A 20,686-nucleotide genomic window follows, 5' to 3' on the forward strand; every position below is an offset into this window, starting at 1 on the left:
GATAAATGCAAAATGCTTTACAAGACTGAAAGTTCTACATAAAGGCTATTACTTTTTTTTCTTTCCCGAAAAAGAGCACCTCTTCTCTCTCTCTCTCTCACACACACACACACACACAGACACACAGACACACACAGAGAGACACAAACACACACACAGACACACAGACACACACAGAGAGACACAAACACACACACACACACACACACACACACACACACACACACACACACACCTCTCTGCTTCGAGGCAGCTCCACATGGTCCAGGAGGGAGTATGTAAAGTGTGGTTCATAGATCATCAAGTCTGGTCGTTCAATGTCCAGGATGGCCTTATCCTTGGGGATGGCCGCCAAGTCCTTGTAGCCCAGCACCTGATTATCCATCTTGGCCTGAAGAGACAAGACAGGACCAGACTTGTTACCCAAGATACCTGGGTCCCCTCACCCCAAGACAGACATAGCAGCCCACACCAACTGTACCTCAGCTTCCTGATCCCAGAGAGGCTCTGACCTCAGCTTGGCTGGAAACTCCTTGGGCACCTAAACCTACCTCTCACCCCCTCGACCAACCCCACCCCAGACACACGCCTAGTGGGGGCTGAGGACCAGGGCTGGGGGCTGGGTACTCACCACAATGCTGGAGGGAGAGCCAGGCACACTGGAGTCTCGAGAGGAGCTCACGCTCCCAGGGGAGGTGAGCGGTTGCTGGGAAGTGGGAGACATGGGTGAACAGAGGTCTGGGGAAGGGGCTTGGATGAGGGGAGGTGTAGGTGTAAGTACTGGGGACAGGAGCTGGTCACCTTCTACTCAAAACACTCCCCACCCCCCACCCCCATTCTATCCTCTAAAAAAATGTAGGCGATAGTATTGGAATTGGGCCACTATGGCATGAACAGCCACCAGGTGGCATGATTGTCAAACTGGTGAGGCAGGTAGGCTGACGAAACCCTGGTCCTGATCCTTTCCCCCTCCTCCCCCCACTATATGCCCTCCCTCACTTGCCTCTCCCCTTCCCTGGGAGTGGGGACAGGGTATGATGGAGTCCCCAGCCTGCTACCTACCTTCTGCAGCCGTTCCATGCAGCTGGATCTTGGGGACAGGATCACTCACAGAGGCCTGGGGGAGCGAGGAGGGGAGGGAGGGACAAGGCGGGGGAGGAGAGAGAATAAAGTGCATGTCAATCGTCCCTGCTCCAGCAGCCCCAGAGTTCAGAGTTCAATGGAGTTCAGCCAGGCAGGAGGCAGAAAGCACATACCAGCAAAGCCAGGACCTCCACATCCCTTGGGGGATGGGGGGGTCTGTAAGACCTCCTCTGTGGGAGAATCTGCGAAATCATGGGAACAGGACGGGAAAGGGAAGGTGGAGGCAGGCTATCACTGCACCGGATACCCTAGCCAGAGTTCTCCCGGAGTCTAGGTGAGTCTAGGACTGGCTCCAGAGGAAGGGAAGGAAGGTCCAGGGCCCCTGGCAGAGGAGAGCCAGGGGCTTCATTGATTCAACCTTTCCATTGGTCTAACCCAAGAGAAAGTGTACACTGGAGGAGGGGTGGGAAAGGATGGTAGTAGGGGGTGGGGTATTACACTTGTTTTGAGCCATTGTTCTCTAGCTGTAGAGGAAATGACTGCAGGAGTAGAGGTCCTGCTTCCTGGCCTCAACATCTTACTCCCCCTGAGGTACCTGCCCCCACTCTCCCAATGGTTCCATAACCCACTGCCTGCCTAGGATCCCATTACTACCCCTCTCTCCTCTATAGCACCCTCATTCTCAGACATCCTGGCTGTTATCTCTCTCCTCTTGCTAACCCTCAATACCCTCAGTACCCTTCTCTGCCAAGAACCCCTCCCCCCTTCGCTTCCTATTTCCCAGACTGCTACTGAGTGCCAAGGAAGGGAATGACCCAGTGGAACATCAGCAGTGCCCACAGAGGCCACTCAGACAAGGGAGGAAGTTTGAAAATCAACTTCACAAGCACAGGATAGGGAAGGTGTGGCTAGACAGCAGATTTCTGAAAAAGACTTGGGATTTTTAGAGGCCAAAGGCTCAATGGGAGCTAAAAGTGTGACATAGCAACCAATAAAACTAATCTGATATTAGACTCCATTAAGAGAGCCATTACATCCAGGCAAGGGAGGCAGTGTTCCCACTGCCCTGATCCAGCCATATATGCACTGTAGTGCTCAGTTCTGGAGACCACACCTTAGGGAAGTCATTGGGAAGCCAGATAGCGTGCAGAGGAGGGCAACCAGGGCGGTGAAGGGTCTCGAGGGCATTCTACTTGAGGGTTGGTGGAAAAGGGGATTTTTAGCTTAGAAAAGAGACATTTGATTTGTTCTTTGTCGACCCAGAGGGCAGAACTGGGAGCAATGAGTTATTTAGAGGCAGATTTATGGATGCTACGAACATCTAACCCTCGGGAGTATCCTATAGTGGAACTGGCTGTCCTTGGTAGATGATGAGTAATTGGTCACTGGAGGTGTTCAAGCAAAGGCAGAGTAGTTTATAAGGGAGCACTCTCAGTAGAAATTAGGTATTCTCTGCAAGGGGTGGGGAACCTCAAGGGTGGCCCTTTGACTGAATCCAGGCAAAAGGCTGCACTTGAGGACCTAGAGGGCCACATGTAGCCTTGCAGCCACAGGTTCCTCACTCCTGACCAAGTGGCCTCTGTGTTCTCTTTTAGCCCTGAGATTCTGGGATTCTATGAAGTACTTGAATGTGGGGAGGAGAGGACTGGTCATCATTTTTTCCTGTTTAACCAGGACTGAGAAAGAAGGAAGGAAGGAAGGAAGGAAGGAAGGAAGGAAGGAAGGAAGGAAGGAAGGAAGGAAGGAAGGAAGGAAGGAAAAGGGTTCATATCAGCCTGAATCCAAAGAAGACAGGGTCTAAAATGTCTCCTTTACTCGTTGGTTATGTGCTTCATAAATCTTCAAGGGTCAGTCCAACTCCCAGCTCCTCAAGGAAGCCTAACCAGATGATCCCACGTCAATACCTCCCTTCCCGGAATTACAGTTGCACTTATCGTCAATACCACATCACTTAGCACTTAATCATATGCTGTCTCGCTGGCTTTTTAATTGCTTCATAAAAGCTAGTCTTATTTCTCCAATCAGATAGGGGAGCAGCTATGGCACAGGGAAAAGCAGGGGACCTAGGAGTTAGAAGACCTAGGTTTAAATCCTGGTTCTACTACATGTTTAATGCCTGTGTGACCTTGGGAATTGTTTTCCTCACCTGTAAAATAAGTTGGGCCTGGACTAGATGATTTTTAGGGTGCCTTCCAGATAAAGATCCTAAGAGCCTATCATAAATCACTTCATCTGGCTGGTCCTCAGTCTCTTTGTCAGTAGAATGGGAACCAGAACATTGGTCCTACCTATGACACAGACCATACTGGGGGTGGGGGTGGGTGGGTTACAAATCACAATACAACCTATATTTAGAGAGTGCTTTAAAGTTTGTAAAGTCTTTTGTGGACATCTCATTTGAATTTCATAACAACCCTGTAAATACAGGTACCATTATCTCCATTTTATGGATGAGGAAAAGTGAGGCTCAGAGAAATGAAGTGATTTGCCAATGATCACACAATTAGTAAGTGTAAGGCACTTGCTAAGGTGCTTTGCAGATTTTAAAGTGCTATTATATAAGTGTCATTATGAAACCCAAATCTAGCTTTCCATCCATGATTCCACAGAAAGCGCTTTCTGAACCATAAAGTACTATGTGTGTGTAGACACCAAAACATATATTTACATAAATTGATGTTATCTATCATTATGTTATGTCCATTGAAGGTAGAAACTGTGTCTTGACATCTTTGCATCCCCATAAGGTGCACAGTCCTGGGCAACAGTAGATTCAGAATCACAGAATATGAGTTGGAAGGGACCCTAGGGGCTATTTGGTCCAGCCCCATAAACATACCCAGTAAGTGGTAAGACCTCGAAGAGGGGAAACCCACCACCTCCCAAGACGACCCCTTCCACAACTCTATTTGTTAGGAAGCGTTCCTAAATTTTCCCTCTTATAACTTCCAACCCTTTCTCCTGGTGTTGTCTTCTTGGACCAAACAGGACAAGGCTAATCCTTTCTCCATATGACAGAGTTTAGAATACTTAATCATGGCTATCCTGTTTCCCTTGGGTTTCTCCAGGCTAAAGGTACCCAGTTCCTTCAATTGATCCACATGACATATACTCAAGGCCCTTGACCATTCATTCCACTTGTCCTCCTCTGGGCACTTTCCAGATTATCAGCATCCTACATATATACTTGATTGATTAAAGGTGGTGCTAGGATCAGTTGCTGGTCCAACATATCTGGGTAAAGCTAGACAAAGAAAAGGGGCTAGCAACTATGGGAGGTACATGGTTAAGTGGGGAACACACTCACTCACAGTTCTGCCCATGAAACCTTTCCTATATCCATCCCTTGATACGGATAATCACAAGGGAAGAAATACTACGATGCTAAGTGTTGCCAACCTTTCCTCCCACTATCATGTTCCTACCAGGCCACTCCCATTCTGGTTCCCCTCAAAAAGTCCTGCTAATTTCTACCTATATATCTTTCTTTGCTCATCTTATCTCCCTTCCCTCTGACCATCCAAATCCTACCCATCCATTAAGGCCTAGCTCAAGTCCCAGCCTCCTTTCTAAAGCCTTCCCAAACTACTCCAATTCTCATTTTTTTCTGAAAGACAAGAGCACTTACAGACTATACCCCACAACAAAAGCATATATGTAAATAACTTGTCTTCTTAATCAGATTATAAAACTCCTGGAGAAAGAGGACTAGATCTTCTTCATCCTCCATAGGGCCTCAGAAGCCGATAGACATGTCTAAATACCTACTAAATCCACTGGACCTTCATTAGGCTTCCCATGGGGCAACTGTTCTCTTCTCTGTGGGACTTACTGAAGGAAGATCTGGATTCAAGACAGAAGAATGGCTAGGGGTCCTTGGAAGGACTCCATTCTGAGCTCTGGCTTCCGCTGTGCCAATGTCAAGAGGCCACGACCTCTGCCACAGCCTCCTTCCCCTTAGAGGAAAAGGAAGGACACACGCAGTCAGGAGCATCAGACCGTCAAAGAGCACTTGACTCTGAAGATTCTCTCCTCTTCACTGGCCAATCGCCAACCGCTTGACTCTCTACCTGCTTGCCTCCATAGTCCCAGGTGGGCAACCAGAAACACAGACCTGAGACTCTCTCCTTGGACATACTCTCAATCTGAGGGTCACTGCAGAGCATGATAGAGAGTGTAAACACAAAGAAAGGGAGCCATTGTTGGCTTACTTGCATGCGAGAACAAACGTTTACTGTACCATGCTTTAAGGTATGTTTATACAGAGAGATCTTTACCTGCCTACTGTGGCCAGAGCACTGGGGAGCTGGGCATGAGAGAAGAGAGAATCTTTTGGAGGATGAGTCCAGGGGTAGAGAACTAATAGCCTTGAGGCCCCATGTGGCCCTTTAGGCCCTCGAGTGTGGCTCTCTGACTGAATCCAAACTTCACAGAACAAATCTCCTTAATGAAAGGATTTGCTCTGTAACACTTGGACTCAGTCAAAGGGTGGCACTTGAGGACCTAGAAGGCCACATGTGACCTCAAGGCCACAGGTTCCCCCCCCACTGGCTCTAATCTGGTTTTAGAGAATAAGAAGGAATTCAGTGGGCAAAGAGGAGGTGGGAAAAGATTACCAAAATAAAGAAGAGTGTCATTGTTTTGGGGAGGGAATAGCATGAGATAGGGCTGTAAAGGTAGGGCAGCACAAGATTGAAACAGCTAGGTGGCTCAGTGAATAGTGCTAGGCCTAGAGTCAGGAACAGCTGAGTTCAAATCCAGACTCAGACACTTACTAGCTGCATGACTTTGGGCAAGTCCCTAAACTCTGTTTGCCCCAGTTTCCTCCTCTGTGAAATGGGGATAATAATAATAATAGGTCCTACGTTGCAGGGCTGGCTGTTGGGAGGAGGCTGAGCACAGTGCCTGGCACATAGTAAGCAAGCTTTCTATGAATGTTGTTGTGTTGTTCAATTGTTTCTGAGTCTTCGTTGGGGTTTTCTTGGCAAAGATATTGGAGCGGTTTGTCATTTCCTTCTCCAGCTCATTTGACAGATGAGGAAATTGAGGCAAATGGGGTTAATGACTTGCCCAAGGTCACACAGCTAGTGAGTGTCTGAGTCTGGATTTGAACACAGGTCTTCCTGACTCCAGGCTCCCGGTGCTGCATCCACTGCACCACCTAGCTGCCCCATATGAATTTTAGCCATCATCATCATCATCATCATCATCATCATTATTATGTCAGAGCATGCCTTGCATGTCAGGCAGAGTAGTTTGAACTTTATCTGCTGGGCAATAGGAAGCTACTAAGCATGAAAAAGATTATTCTGGTATTTGGGATGGGTTGAAACGGAGAGGAAAAGGAGGCAGGATGACCTGGTAGGGGGTTATTCCAAGGGTCCAGTCCTACCCCAGGTGGGTGGTTATAAAGATCTGCAGTACAGTAATGGCAGAGGGAATGGAAAAAAAGGGAACGGATTGAAACATGTTGCAGCTATAGCCTCAGTAAGACCTAGTAAATCAGGGCTGTCCAGCCTTAGGTTTTTATTGAAACAATAGACAATATATGTTGATTTGCCATTTTAGTGAGACCTCTGCGCTAGCTCGGCTTCCTTTACTAAAGCTTTTATGTAAATTTATATGCTCGTATGCCAGCTGCATAAATCACACTGCGGGCCTCATGCGGCCGCATTTTGGACAGCCCTGTAGTAAATGACTGTAAATGAGAGTCACGGGAGGAAAGAGTGAAAGCTAAGGACAGCTAGCATTGACATATCATGTTAAGCTTGGCAAAGTGCTGTACATGGACAGGCTGTTCCAAAAGGTTCAAGGCTGAGAAGTTAAAGTGATGTGCCAGCGGTCATCCAGCTGGGAATTCTCTGAGACAAGATTCCAACTCAGGTCTTTCTGACTCCATTTCTGACACTCTAGATACTATGTCATCTGGTTGCCCCATTAGCCCAAGGCTAGGTATACCAGAGGCATGGTGAACTGTGAAGCCACAGAGAGACATGGTAAAATCCAGAAGGAGATCAGGTTCAAGGACAGAGACTGAGAGCCCAGTCCCAAATACCTACGTTGAATTTGAAATGCCACTGTAGATAGCTGTACAGAGATGACTAGAAACCGGGATCTGGAACCCAAGCTGGAGTTCTAGATTTGGGAGTCATCTGCCTCCATGGTAGCTAATGCCATGAGAGTGAATAAGACCACAAAGGAAGTCTGGGTAGAGACAGAATGAGCATTTGTTAAGTGCCTACTGAACCAAACACTATGCTAAGCACTTTTCAAATATTATCTCATAGAGAAGAGATGAGGGTCACAGATAGACTTGTGGGGACTACACTACTCCTACTAAGGCTAGAAAAGTCAAGAAAATGTGGTGATTACATGATGTTTCTGAAGTTGAAAGAGAAAATAGTATCTAGCTGGAAGAGGGGTAATAAAGTTTCAAAAACTGGAGAAAAATAAAGACTGGGAAACAGTAGCTGGATTCAGTCACCAGAGGTGATTGCCCAGGGTCCTAAAGATGGAAAGTTTCTTGGAGGTCATTGGTGACCTCCAAGAAGACATTTTCACTAAAGGGATGGGCAGAAGAAAGGAGTCCAGAGAGGGTGACTGAACATGTTGAAAAGGTTTGTTTGCTAAATGGAGTAGAGAAGCTGAGGAAGCTCATGTTGAATAGCTTGATAGTCTCATTGGGGTAGAAGGCCAGGTCACCTGTTGGGGATGGAGAAGGTTTGGAGTAGATGTCTTGGGGAATAGAATAAGAAGTAGATAAGGACAGAGAAGACATTCTTTAGCTGCACCAAGAGATTAACTCAGGTTATGGACCGTGAAACCCCTTCTAAGTCCTCCTGACACAGTACATTTTTACTTTGGCCAGCATCACCTCGGTGGGGCAGTCTAGAAATACCAGCACCTCTCCAGCCCAAGCCCACTTCAGCTGAAGGATTCTCACAATGCTAAGGACTTTCCAGCACTTAGCCTAAACCTGTGCAACAGACCCAGACTCTTGTGACTCTGATGTCTTAGGCTGTGCTAAATGCTTCCACCTGAGTAGCTGAGGTTTGAGATGGGAGTTCTACATTAGAATGTTGGAAAGAAGACGAGATTTAGGTTTAAATCTCAGCTTTGGCCCTTATGACCAACATGACCTCAGGCAAATCACTTAGCTTTCCTGAATCTCAACTTTCTCACCTATAACATGAGGGGCTTTGGGACTTGATGGCCTCTTCTACGTCCAAATTCATGATCTTTTCACTGGTTCCTACCCCTTTCTTCATTTAAGCTCTCATTCCCATATTCACATAGAAACATGCTCACAAAATTTCAATTTAAGGCAAAATTAGGAAGTAGGAAAGATGTCTTTCCTACCCTCTCACCATTCCTTTCCTTCTCTCTGTGTGTTTCTCTCTCTCTGTCTCTGTCTCTATCTTTCTATCTGTCTCTCTCCTTCTTCGTGGCTCTTCCTCTTATGTTCCCTTACCCATCATGTGTAGGACTGCCCCTCAGCTACCCATTGCCTCCCTCTAGGACAATGTGCTCCACATGGTCTCATTCGACCCCTCCTCCCCACTTATCACTTCCCCCTTATGCTCATAAAAATAATCCTGTGCTGTGTCCTACTTCCTGAAAGGCCCCATAATATCAAAAGATCTTCATCAGAACCTAGATTTAGAGCTGGAAGGCCCTCAGAGGTCGTCTAGCCCAACCACCTTCACTTTATAAATCAGGAAACTAAGGTCCAGAAAAACAAAGTGATTTCCTCAAACTCCTATCATAGAAAGTGGCAGAATCAGAATTTGAACCCAGGTCTCCTGACTCTGCATCAGTTGTTCTTTCCAGCATACTACCCTGTCTAACTGTGCACCAAAGTCTTGTTGAAGTAGGAAACATTAAATATTTATATTAATTCATATTACGGTATGTTGACTCCTTCATTCAGGGTTCCTTGTCAACTTGGAACAAGAGTTCTCCCATGGAGCACCCCAGGGGTCTGTGCTTGGTCTTGTGCAAGTTAACATTTTTCTCAGTAACTTAGGCAAAGGTATAGATGGCATTCTGAGAAAATCTGAAGGTGACACAAAGGTAGGAGTGACAGCGGACACACGAAATTACAGGGACAGGATACAAACAGATCTTAACATACTAGAAGACTGCCTATAATAAGATGAAATTGTAGAAGGATCCAATGGCATACCTTTCACTTGGGTTCAAGAGATAGACTTCACAAGCACATGAGGGGAGGAATGGTTGATTGTTAACAGATTGTCTGAAAAAGATCTTGGGGTTTTAGTTAACTGAAAACTCAGAATGAATCAACTGTGATATGGCCGCCCAAAGAAGCTAACTTGGTAAAGCTCCAGGAACAAGGAGCCGACCATCAGTGCCAGTGTGTCCTGCCCTCATCAGATCACACCTGTTTTGTTGTTGTTCGGTTGTTTTTTTTTAATCATTGTCCGACTCTCCGTGACCCCATTTGGGATTTTCTTGGCAAAGGTACTGGAGCAGTTTGCCATTTCCTTCTCCAGTTCATTTGACAGATAAGGAAACTGAGGCAAACAGGGTGAAGTGACTTGCCCAAGGTCACACTGCTAGGAAGTATCTGGGGCCAAATTTGAAATCAGGTCTTCTGGATTCTAGGCCCAGTCCTCCGTCTACTGTGCCACCTATCTGACACACATCTGCAATACCGTGCTCCATTTGGGGCACCACATCTATGGCTTAAGGCAGTAATAATAGCTAGTTTTCACACGGTGCCTACTATGTGCCAGGCACTGTGCTAAGCATTTCACAAACATCATCTCATTCGATCCTCACAACAACCCTGGGGGGAGGGGCTCTTATTATCCCCACTTTACGGTTGAGGAGACTGAGGCAAACAGAGGCTAAGTGACTTGCCCAAGGTCACACAGCTAGTAAGTGTCTGAAGCTGGATTTCGACTAAAATTTACAATTTAAGTAGAGGAGGGCCATGAGGACGGTGAAGGGCTTGGAATCGACGTGGGGATTGGTTAAAGAAATGGAAGATACTTAGCTTGGTGAGCAGAAGGAAATTCAGGGGCATAGGAGAGCCATCTCCAAATACCTGCTAGGCTGTCATCAGAAGAGACAATTATTAGACTTCTTCCGTTTGGCCCCAAAGAGTAGAACTGGGGGAAACAGCTGGATGTTACTAAGAGGCAAATTTAGACTTGATACAAAGAAGATTTTTCTTTAACAATTGAAATGACCCCTCCCCCCTAAATGAATGGGCTTCCTCGGGAGAAGGGGGGTCCCTCCAGTCAGGAGGGACCATCCAAAGTCCAGATGACTATTTCTCAGGTTTGTTGTAGAGGCAGTGTTGGGCATAGTGGAAAGAATGTTAAATTTGGATCAAGAAAAGACTTGTTTAATTCTTTCTTCTGATGCTTACTAGCTGTGTGACTCGGGACAAATCGCCTAACTTTTCTGACCCTCTGTTTCTGCCTCAACGAAATGCATAACTCACTGGGTGGTTGTAGAGATCAAATGAGATAACATAACCTGCTTAAAACATTATGTAAATGTCCAGTTAAGAGGGGGAATTATTTTTCAGGTATGGGTTGGGTGAAGTCCCTACCAACTGGAAATTCAGGTGATTAGTTTGAAGGACTTTAACAAATCCTTCTGTAGAGAAGGTAATTGGATTAATTATCCCCCTTAATTAAGGTGCTAATGGTTGATAATAGGGTAATGAATTACTCTTTCAGGAGCATTTGCATTTTAATTGGGGACTCCAAAAAAAACCAAGGACCAGGTTCTCAAACTTTTTGGTTTCAGTACCCCTTTGCTTTCTCAAAAATTGAAAAGCTTTTCCCTAAGAAAGTTTTAGTTTGTGTATCTATTGATAATTACCTTTTTAGAACTAAAACATCTTAGTATTATCAGAAAAATAGTTTTGACTTCATGGACCCCTAGAAAGGTTCTTGGAGACCTCCTAGTCATCAGTGAACAGCATGTTGAGAACATGACTCGTCTTAACCCAAAGAAATGACTTGATTTTAGGGGCTCCTGGCATTTGCAAGGGAGATGCTGGAGGGGGGACCTTCCTAGCGCCCCTCGCACTATATCATGTAAGCAGCTGTGACCACAGCTTCAGGTCAGTTTTGTTTATGCACAGGACATGCGCATTGTCACGTACTTCCCCCAAATAATTTCAGTGTCTCGTGAATTAATAACAGTTGACTGACTTTTGACATTTACAAATCTCTTTCTATCTATTATCTCATTTCATCCTTACGACTTTCTCCACGAGGCAGATAATGTAGATAGGATCATCACCCCCATTTTACAGATGAGAAACTGAGGCTCAGAACGAAGTTTAGTGACCCAGCTACCCACTTAAAGTTCTCACAGTGCTTTACAAATGTGAGGTAGCTACTGCAGGTCTCATAATGCTCAGGCTCAGAGATCAAGTGACTTGCCCAAGGTCATACAGCTAGTGTTCGAGGTGAGGTCCAAAACCAGATCTTGACTCATGAGACTGATTATTCAACACTGTCACACTCCAGCTGATTTGCCTGACTGGGGCACTGGTCCTGTTTGCACATGCATGCGTGTGCACATTTTCACCCTGATACTCAGTATCTATGAATTAATATAACCTCCAGCAGCATGGCTGCCCTTGCCTGCACCCCCTACATACAGACTCCTTTTCTCTCTAAAGACCCAGTAACGACCTGTGCACAAGAAGACCAGGAGAGCCAGAGAGGAGAAGGGCAAGCTTCAGGCAGGAAGGGAGGCACGGGAGGAGGGAAGCGGAGAGGAAGGGAGGCCAGATGCCAGAAGGGACCTCTCCTAAACCCTTTTTCTCTCTCCTGTCCCAGGCTTCTCTCTCCAGCTCAGACATATACTCCGTCTTCCTCCTCCAGCCTTCATCCTCATCTTCTGCTCCTCCCTCCTTATCTGAGACACCAGCCAAGCGCTACCTCAAACCACCCACCCATCTCTATGGCAACCAGAACCTCCAAGGCCCCCACACTGCCTCGATAAGACCCACCCACATGGGCCTCCCAGGTTTTTTCCCTCCCAGCCACTCAAGCCAGACTTCTTGATATAGGATGGGGGTCTAAGTATTGTCATGGAGTAAACAGGCCCAAATCAGGGGCTCTGGGATGACAAGAGGCAAAAGGCCAACTTGAACACAAGTTCAAGAATTTTAGAGTTGTCAGGGACCTTGGAGAAAGGTGTAGTGGAAAGAATTGTGGTCTTAGAGTCAGGTGACCTGACTCCAGGTCCCAACACTTAGCTAGCTGTGTGACCTTATTTGAGTAACTTAAGTTCTGGTTCCCCAGGAGAATGTAAGCCCATCGAGGGCAAGGACTCCCTCTTTTGTATGTGTATGTCCAGCCTAGACAGTGTCTGAACAGAATAGGCATTTAACAAACGCTTATTGAATGATTGATAACTTCCCATTCTGTTAAATAGTTTTGATGATACATATACTATATAACTCTTCCCCCTTCTCCCAACTGTTGTGAGGAATGTGCAATATAATATGTATATGTGTATATACATACATACATATATACTATATATATCACTATGCTAAAGAATACACATACATCACACTATAATTATTATTGTCATCTAGTCTAACTTTGCTCCAATTACAGGAATACTTTCCGTCATGTCCTCCGTTCCCCAATCTTCTCCCCCGGAGCAGCAGATCCAGGAAGAAACTCATGGGAGATACATACACCTACGTACACCACACCCTCCTGGTCCCTTGTAGCGCCAGCAGGGTGAAGCCAGGCATGAAATAAGCCCACACCGGCAGTCAAAAAATTAGGAACTGTTCCGCCCGGGCACGAGTGTTGGGCTTGGGAGCACCTCTGGCCCGAGGTATTCCTGTCCAGCTTTCTTAAAGTCTTCTTCGCTGTTCTGTCTCTCTCTCATCATCTTCTTTTCCTGCTCTCCCTTTCCCCCCTGTTTTTCCTTCCCTTTCTTTCACCATCTTTTCCCCCGGTTTCCCTTTCACCCTCTGTCATGCTCTCTCTCCCCCAAGTTACTGTGGCAACAGTTGGATGCCTGAAATAAAGACTGAATCCAGCTAGGTCACAAGTTTCCAAAATGGCAGCCTTGGCATGGTCTGAGTGACACTCTTATTGTGTGGCTAGGGATGGGTAGGAGCTGACCAGTGCTCTGTATGCACTCTGTTGCCCATCACCAGAAATGCCACCAATGCAGAACTAAGCCCTGGGCCTTGGCTTTCATCGAGACTTTGTTGTTTTTCCCATTTTGGGGAAAGCAACACAGCTGTTTCCTCTGGCCTGATTCTTTTCCTCTCTTTTCCATAACATCCCCATGCACCTCCATCTGCCAGGCTTCAGTCTGTTCTGGGCCTGACACACCACGTCCAACAGGCTATTCCAGCTCTAGGCTGTGAGAAGGGAGGAGTGGCCACATGACATGGGCACTTCACCTAGCAGCCAGCTGCTCTAGGGTTTTAGTAACTAGCTTTCTAGCAGGATGGGGATAGGTGGGGGAGGGAGGGAGGGAAATTCGAGAAACAGCAGAGGTGACCGCTGTCACCTCTGAGTCTGTGGGATACCCTCTGCACTTGAGTCTGACCATAGTCAAAGTTAGGGGTCCCATATCCTGTCCCTGAGAAGGCCTCCTCACCGCCCCTCCCCTGCTCCATGGAGTCCTTAGTACCTCTGGTGCCCATGTTCCCTCTCCAGCCCCTATTTATAGCTGGCACTATGGCTGGTAATAGTGTCACTTATCCAAGCTGCACTGATTACTACTGTGGGAGAGGGAGGGGCCCAGGATGTGATGGGGATGATCCCCCATGCCCTAAATCCATCTGCCTGGGGGCATCCCTGGGATGGAGCTAGAAAGAAGGGATTTTAAACCATCCTGGCCCTGGTTTTTATACAAACACACACAAGTACACAATACACATAAATGTACATGTTATACACACATGTTGGTATATCTACATACATGAAGTAAGCACGACAGACATGTTAGTACCTTCCTTCTGAAACTATATCCTATCTACTCTGTGTAAATCTCACATGTGCATAGTTATTGACGGGCTGTCTACCCCATTAGAGTGTGAGCTTCTTGAAGGCAGGGTCGATGTTTTTACAATTCTTTGCATTCCCAGTACTTAGCACAGCACCTGGTGCATAGTAGGCCCCTGCCTGAGATGCCGACATGGTTGTTTCGTGCACATCAATGCAAAGACTTACAAGCTGTTGCATAACACACCACACAGGGATACATAGTGATGCATAACCATATCACAAGCACAGGCATTCACCCACGCACCCTACTGACACACTCTTCAGATGACGCCCACTCCCACTGGCACCTACCCACTCAGCCATTCATACCACGTGCTTACATTTGTCCTCAAACACACACACACACACACACACACACACACACCCTCTTATGTACCTCCTCTCTCACAGAGTTCTCCAGTGCCTAGCACAGTGCCTGGTACACAGTAGGTACTTATTAAGTGTTTATTGTTTGAGTTCCTCTGTCCCTCCAGCACACAAAGCTTCCTTTACTCCTAGATCCCCTTTCCCAGCTCTCCAGATATTCACCAGTTGACAATGATCTGGAGACAGGAGATAGGGAATGGGTACCATGCCTACTGGGCAGGACATGAGGACGAGGAGCATATGAAGAAGGGGGTGAGAAAAAAGACAGAGTAGGGCTGAGGTGCCCTGGGGACCTTTCCAGGCCTAAGCACCCACCCTCTTAATGTACTTCAGGCTCTCCTATGTTACAAGTAGCAACGGGGTCAGGGCCTGCAGCCTCACCCTTCTAAAAACCTCATTCTTCAACCAGCCCTGGCCCAGCACAATGGTGAGTTAACTCTTTGTGCATGGCCTGGAACAGCCATAGACAAGATGGGGGGCTGGCGTGGTCCCCTCACCCTTGTAAATGGAAACACCAAACCTACAGCAACAAGACCAAGCTTTAGGCTGCTACCTAACTGGGGATGTCCCTGGGGGAGGGGAGGATGTTAAGTTTCAGATTATTCAACAAAGATGCTAACACTTTTCATCCATTCCCATACCCCAATGACCCCATTCACTCCTGAAATAAGGCAAGACAGAGCAAGCAGATTAGTTCTATCCCGATGGGTGGGACAGATCCTCTGTGGCCAGAGCAGAGATCATATAGCTTGAGGTTCCGCTCCAAGCTGCAGACCCCCTTTCTCAGTCAAGTGGCCAAATCCAGACACAATTCAGCCTGTTCCAAGGAATGGGCCCATCCAGAAGTCCTTCCTCCAAAATAAGGGGCAATTACCATGCCAAGGCAATCAGCCACTCTCCCATTCCCCCCTCTCAATTCAGTCAATTTGGGAGGGGGGTGGGTCCTTAGGGCCATCTCCCTCCCTCCACACACATGAATGGTTCTTGTTGCCTGGCTAGAGGTGTCCCACTGTGAGTGAGAGAAAGGAAATGTGCTACCTACCTCTTCCTGAGAAGCTCCAGGGCCCTGGATAGCCGTGTGTCCTGGGTGGTAGATCGAGGGGAGGGATGAGGGGGGAGATCAAACACAAATCCACTGGCCTCCCTTTACTCATCCACCTAGGTAATGATCGTCTCTCCTAGGAAATGGGCACTGGCTTTTCCAGAGTAAAAAAATAAAAATAAAAATAACAGGAAAAAAGCCAGATTGGGGGTGGGTGTTTAGGTAGGAGTCAGGAGAGGGGGTGGCTAGCTTTTGCTAAGCAGGTTTATATCTTTTCCATGCCCCCAGCCCCCTCTCACCCATGTTCCCTGGTTCCTCCTAGCCTGTCGGGATGATCTCTGGGTTTGAATTGGTCCCCTGATGCTGGGGAGCCGGTATCTGGCTGTCAGGCAGGGCAGCTGGCTGGCTGGTTGGCTGGCTAGTTTCCTCCATACACACCCTCCAAGCTTCCCCACCCCCAGCTGATAGCATGTGTCTGGGCCTGAGCAGTGAGGGAGGGAATGAGAGTGTGTGTGTGTGTGTGTGTGTGTGTGTGTGCACTCTCCATTGGAGTTTATGGCTGAGCTGAGCTTGCTTCCACCCCTGCTCTGCTGCTGGCTCTAACCATTTCAGAACAAGAGGAGAATTAGCTCAGCATCATGACAAAGCAGAATTCCCACAGCCGACAATCCATCCATCTGATTGTCGGTTTTTCTTCTTTTAATACAATACTCACTCTCTCCCTCCCTACCTACCTCTACCTCTCTCTCTCTCTCTCTCTCACACACACACACACACACACACACACACATACACACACATACACACAGTATCCTTACAAAGAAATGAACAGCTCCAGCCCTGGACTAGGCCTGTCCTATGATCCCAGGAGTACCTCAGCCCCAGATAAGCCTGGGGGGAAGAGTATGTGTCTTTCTCCTCCAAACACCTCTGGAGTCTCTCTCTTACTCCACCCCTACAAGCAGCAGGGGAGTTCTCCAGGGTGGGCAGCACTACCGAGACATAGCTCTCTCAGGTATACATGCCACAGGGCATAAGTTGGTCTGGAGGCAATGGTGGAGGTGGGGTAAAGGAGGAGTAGGCTAGAGATATTACAGTGGCTCACCCAGGGGCCAGGAATTAAGGGGAAATGAAGGTCTCAGGGTTCTTGGAGTCCTAGGCTGCCCTACCCACCTAAATGAAACCCCCTACCTACACCTGAGAGCTGAAGTAAAATGAGTGGGCAAGGCCCTATTACTTATCAGGGCTGCTTTTTCCTTTCCTCACCTCCCCATATATACACAGAGGATCAGGTGATCTACAAAACAAGAAATGAACAAAAAAAAAGCTGAACTCCAAAATCAAACCCAAACCAGGCACATTTCTGTTAGTGCCAGGCCACAAGAATTGCTCCCTCCTTGTCCCTTTCAGACACTATAAAAAATTCATGGTTTGCTACCAAAGACTCACAGAAAAAAAAGCCTAGGGAAACTGAGGCAAAGCTAAAGAATCATCTGTGCCCATCCTTTCTCCCACCTGCCAGGAGTGAATATGGCACAGCTCCATTAGGTAATGGATTGACCAGGAGTTCAGATCTCCAAGTCCTCATGCCTGTTTTCCAAACTTCCTCTTTCTCATCCCGCCCCCACTTGTCTACCTCAACATCCCCCACAGTTGCCCTAGTAACTGCTGCCCACAGTCAGACAGTAGATGGTAGCAGCTGTGGTCCAGGAAACCCAGGATCTGAGGAAGGGGCACTTTTATGGCAAATATCAGGGTATCTAGTCCCAGGCATCTGGGGGAAATGTTTCCTCTTCTGGAGGGTTTGGTAGAGAAGGCAAGAAGAGGGGGATAAGTCTGGAGGCATCATTAGGGGACAGGGTATATACAATTAGAGAGAGGAGGAGTCAGGCGGGGGAAAGAGTCAGATGAATGAGATGAGGAGAACTGGGTGGCTTGTGAGGGTGGATATAATCCTGGGGTAAGGGAAGGTAGAAGGGTGTGTGGAAGTGTATAGAGGAAACCTGGGGAAAGAGAAGAAAAATCTGATCTATGTAAAATGGAAAAAAAAAGATTAGGAGAACAGATGAGGCCCTTGGAAGAGGGTGGGTAGATATAACCTTTAGGAAAGGTGGAGATGACCCTGGGAAAGGGCAATACAATATCTTTATTTTTCTCTCAATTCTACCCTTGCTACACCCAGAATCAGAGCTTGTATCGGTAACAGTGGGAGGCCTATAAGGAATAGGTGGCTGCCTGCCTAGGAGCCTGGGAAGATATACCTCTCTCTTCCCCAATTTCCTGCTTCTACCTCAGCCCTGAAAAAAAAAAAACACCCATGTGCACATACCCTAGCATATATGTGAGAATAAGAACCAGGCAGTCTTCCATCATCAGCAGCCTGGGATTAATCCTTCCCGCCACCCCACCCCAAGGTCCTCCTCACACCACCTCTTTCCCTTTCCTGAAAACCATCACTGTAATGGAACCTGAAAGCCTCCTCTGGGGCTGGGAGAGGCTGACACCCAGAGGGCAGTGAGAGGGATAACTGAGAGCCAGGGTGGTGGCAGGAGAGAAGGAAGAAGGTCGGGGGAGTATCTCTCTCTCTCTCTCTCTGTCTCAATAGAAGCATGAGTGGGAGGGAAGCAAGGGTTGGGGGCTGGGGGCGGGGGCTAGAGGGATGAAGGTAAAGGATGGAAGGGGTGGGGGGGTTCTTGCAGTACCTTTAATTCAAGGCCCCTGGGCATGGGGCTGAGGTGCAGCAGCAGCAGCGGTGACACAGACCTCCATCCCTCGGTGCATCTCCTCCCCGCCTCCCGTTGCCACGACAACTTCCTGGCCAGATCAGCAGCAGCAGTAGCAACAGCAGCAAGGAGGAGGCAACTCCTCCTGCTTCTTCTTCCTGGTGGGGGGGGGAGGTGGGAGGAGAGAGAGAGAGAGAGGGAGAGAGAGAGAAAGAGAGAGAGAGAGAGAGAGAGAGAGAGAGAGAGAGAGAGAGAGGAGAGAAAGAGAGAGAGAAAGGAAGGAGATAGCATCATAGAGATGGTGATGGGGAGGTATGGAAGAGCTGGGCAGTTCCAGGCAATCCCTCTACCTTCCTTGTTCACTCCTGCCCATTGCTGTTTTATTTTTTTAAAACCTCCTTTGAGGTAAGGGATGGGCTCCTGGGGCTGACTCTGGGACCCTCATTTCAGGACCAAAGTGAGGGGAGGACTGGGCTTGTTGCCAGGAGGGAATGGGGGATAGAAAGCCTGGAGTAGAGTTGTTCGAAAGTAGTGGGGAGAATAAGTCAGGGAATGAGAGACTTGGACAAAGATAAGTACTTAATTGGACAATCAAGTAGATGCCCCCCATAGATGACCTCAGACTGGGAGAGATATGGGCACAGACAACATGACCAGGACCAGGACAGGGCGGTGATTCTTATCGAAATGTCAAAGGAAGCTGAAGATACCATCAGACCTCTCCCATCCCATCACGGCCCTCCCTGCCCTGATTCCCAACTGCAGGAGGAGAGGTGGGTCCTGAAGGACCACTCTCTCCCAATCCCACAAGCCCTCTCATGTTCACTTCAGTTAGGCAAGGGGCAAACAAAATTATGGTGGGGTGAGTATATTTATTCTGCCCCAAACTCTAGGAACCTGATGGTGTCCCCCTTGCCAGAAAAGACCATACATTCATCTTTCAAGCCAAGCTCGAGTGCAAAAGGCTAGAGTGTCAGGGCTCCCCCTGCTGACCACAGCTGTGGGCTGCACACTGTCAAGGTCATTACCAGAATGAAAAGTAGTGTTTGCCTCCCAGAGGAAGTAGAGGGGGAGCGGCTCTTGAGCAAAGATGGGTGGTCATTCCCTTTCCCCCAGAATCCATCACCTCATAGCTATGAATGGGCCCTCCCAGGCCTGTGTGAAACTTTCTCTTTTTTCTGCTTCTGTCTTTGGCAACAACTCCCTCCCTCCCTCCTTTTTTCATGGGAAGGAAGTGCTCTAGCTGGCTTAATGAAGGGGACAAATTGGTCCTTTCCCCCATGTCTCGCCTGGTTCAAAGCTTCTTACACAGGCCAGGATGGTTGGCAGGGTAGTTCTGGGAAGCAAAAATTCCCATGGAGGGGTGGAGCCAGAGTCAACCCTTCCACAGGATCACATTCCTCACCCTGAGCCACCCCAATCCCACCCAAACTGGATCTGGGAGCTATTTTGTGAAGGTACCTAGTTTACCTTCCGATAGAATATATTCCCTTCTGCATATGCAGGTAACTCAGTACAGGGAATTACTGCAGTTTTAGGCTGCCTAGCGCCCTGTGGTCTGACAGAGGGGCATTTGCCATCCCAAGGTGGCCAAATCCAAGGTTCTGTGAAGAACCTTCCACTTTCAGAGATGCCCCACCCGGACTTTGATTCTTTTGGCTAGGGGGAAGGTCACTCATGCCAGCTGTCCAGACTCACCTCTTTCTTGGCTTCCTCTCGGCTTCCTCTGCTCACCTTGGCCTCAGGCCTGAGTCAGGGCCTAGGCCTGCGCAGTGGAGCTTTCCAATCTAACTCAGTCTCACTCCAGTGCTCCCCTTTGCCTATCACACATTCCTCCTGCCCCCTCTCCCATCCCCCTCTTGAAGCTTCCTAGGCCCTGCTGAGGGAGGTTGGAAGGAGTGAAGCTTACCCAATGGAAGCTAAATATTAACCATTGACCAAGTTGGGCTCCAGAGAGGAGGGAGGAAGAAAGGAGAGAATGATGTAGGGCAAGGGAATACAAAGTTTTTCAATAGTGGGGACATGATCAGATACTTATGTGGATATGGTATTAAAAATTACAATCACTGATTGATCCAAATTTGCTATCATGGCACCTCGTAACCATCAGTTACACACCTGTAGCTTTGGCATGTGATTAGACCCTGATGGCCTATTGGCAGAGCCCTAGCTGGGATTTTTTTTTTTTACTAGAGGCAAAAAACATAAGGTGGTAAGAGTGGCCGTAGGCAGTTTTGAAGAGGACAGTCCAATTGCTGGTCCGGTTGCGTTGTGAAAGGGGGCAGCCTGCTTCCCAGAGAATCTGGTGGCCCTTATACCCATGGAGGGAGAGGGAAGGCTGGCCCTGAGAAGGGGATGGATTTCAGGGGGTGGGATGGCACTGGTGATCAAAATGGGACCAATCGTCCAGTGATATGCTTATAGCCTTAGCT

At 47.8% G+C, this 20,686-nt stretch overlaps 1 protein-coding gene across 7 annotated transcripts in view; it reads right to left on the reverse strand.

The window, feature by feature from the left end:
- The window catches only part of DMTN (dematin actin binding protein), a 44,882-nt gene that overhangs the window by 17,483 nt on the left and 6,713 nt on the right, over nt 1–20,686 (reverse strand). For 4 of the 7 annotated variants that reach the window (XM_036751577.1, XM_036751576.1, XM_036751575.1 and 1 more), the window contains exons 2-5: nt 18,234–18,412; nt 1,063–1,117; nt 632–706; nt 236–391 (exon numbers count right to left, since the gene is read on the reverse strand). In XM_036751577.1, the coding sequence (XP_036607472.1) occupies nt 236–391; nt 632–706; nt 1,063–1,080 (249 nt within the window). In that variant the 5' untranslated portion in view covers nt 1,081–1,117; nt 18,234–18,412. Of the gene's footprint in view, nt 1–235; nt 392–631; nt 707–1,062; nt 1,118–1,256; nt 1,334–15,531; nt 15,837–18,233; nt 18,413–20,686 lie in introns of those variants that run through there. The other 3 variants (XM_036751574.1, XM_036751578.1, XM_036751579.1) reach the window with 3 other exon arrangements.

The sequence above is a fragment of the Trichosurus vulpecula genome, chromosome 3 (genome assembly GCF_011100635.1).
Source record: "Trichosurus vulpecula isolate mTriVul1 chromosome 3, mTriVul1.pri, whole genome shotgun sequence".
NCBI classification, from domain to species: Eukaryota; Metazoa; Chordata; class Mammalia; order Diprotodontia; family Phalangeridae; genus Trichosurus; species Trichosurus vulpecula.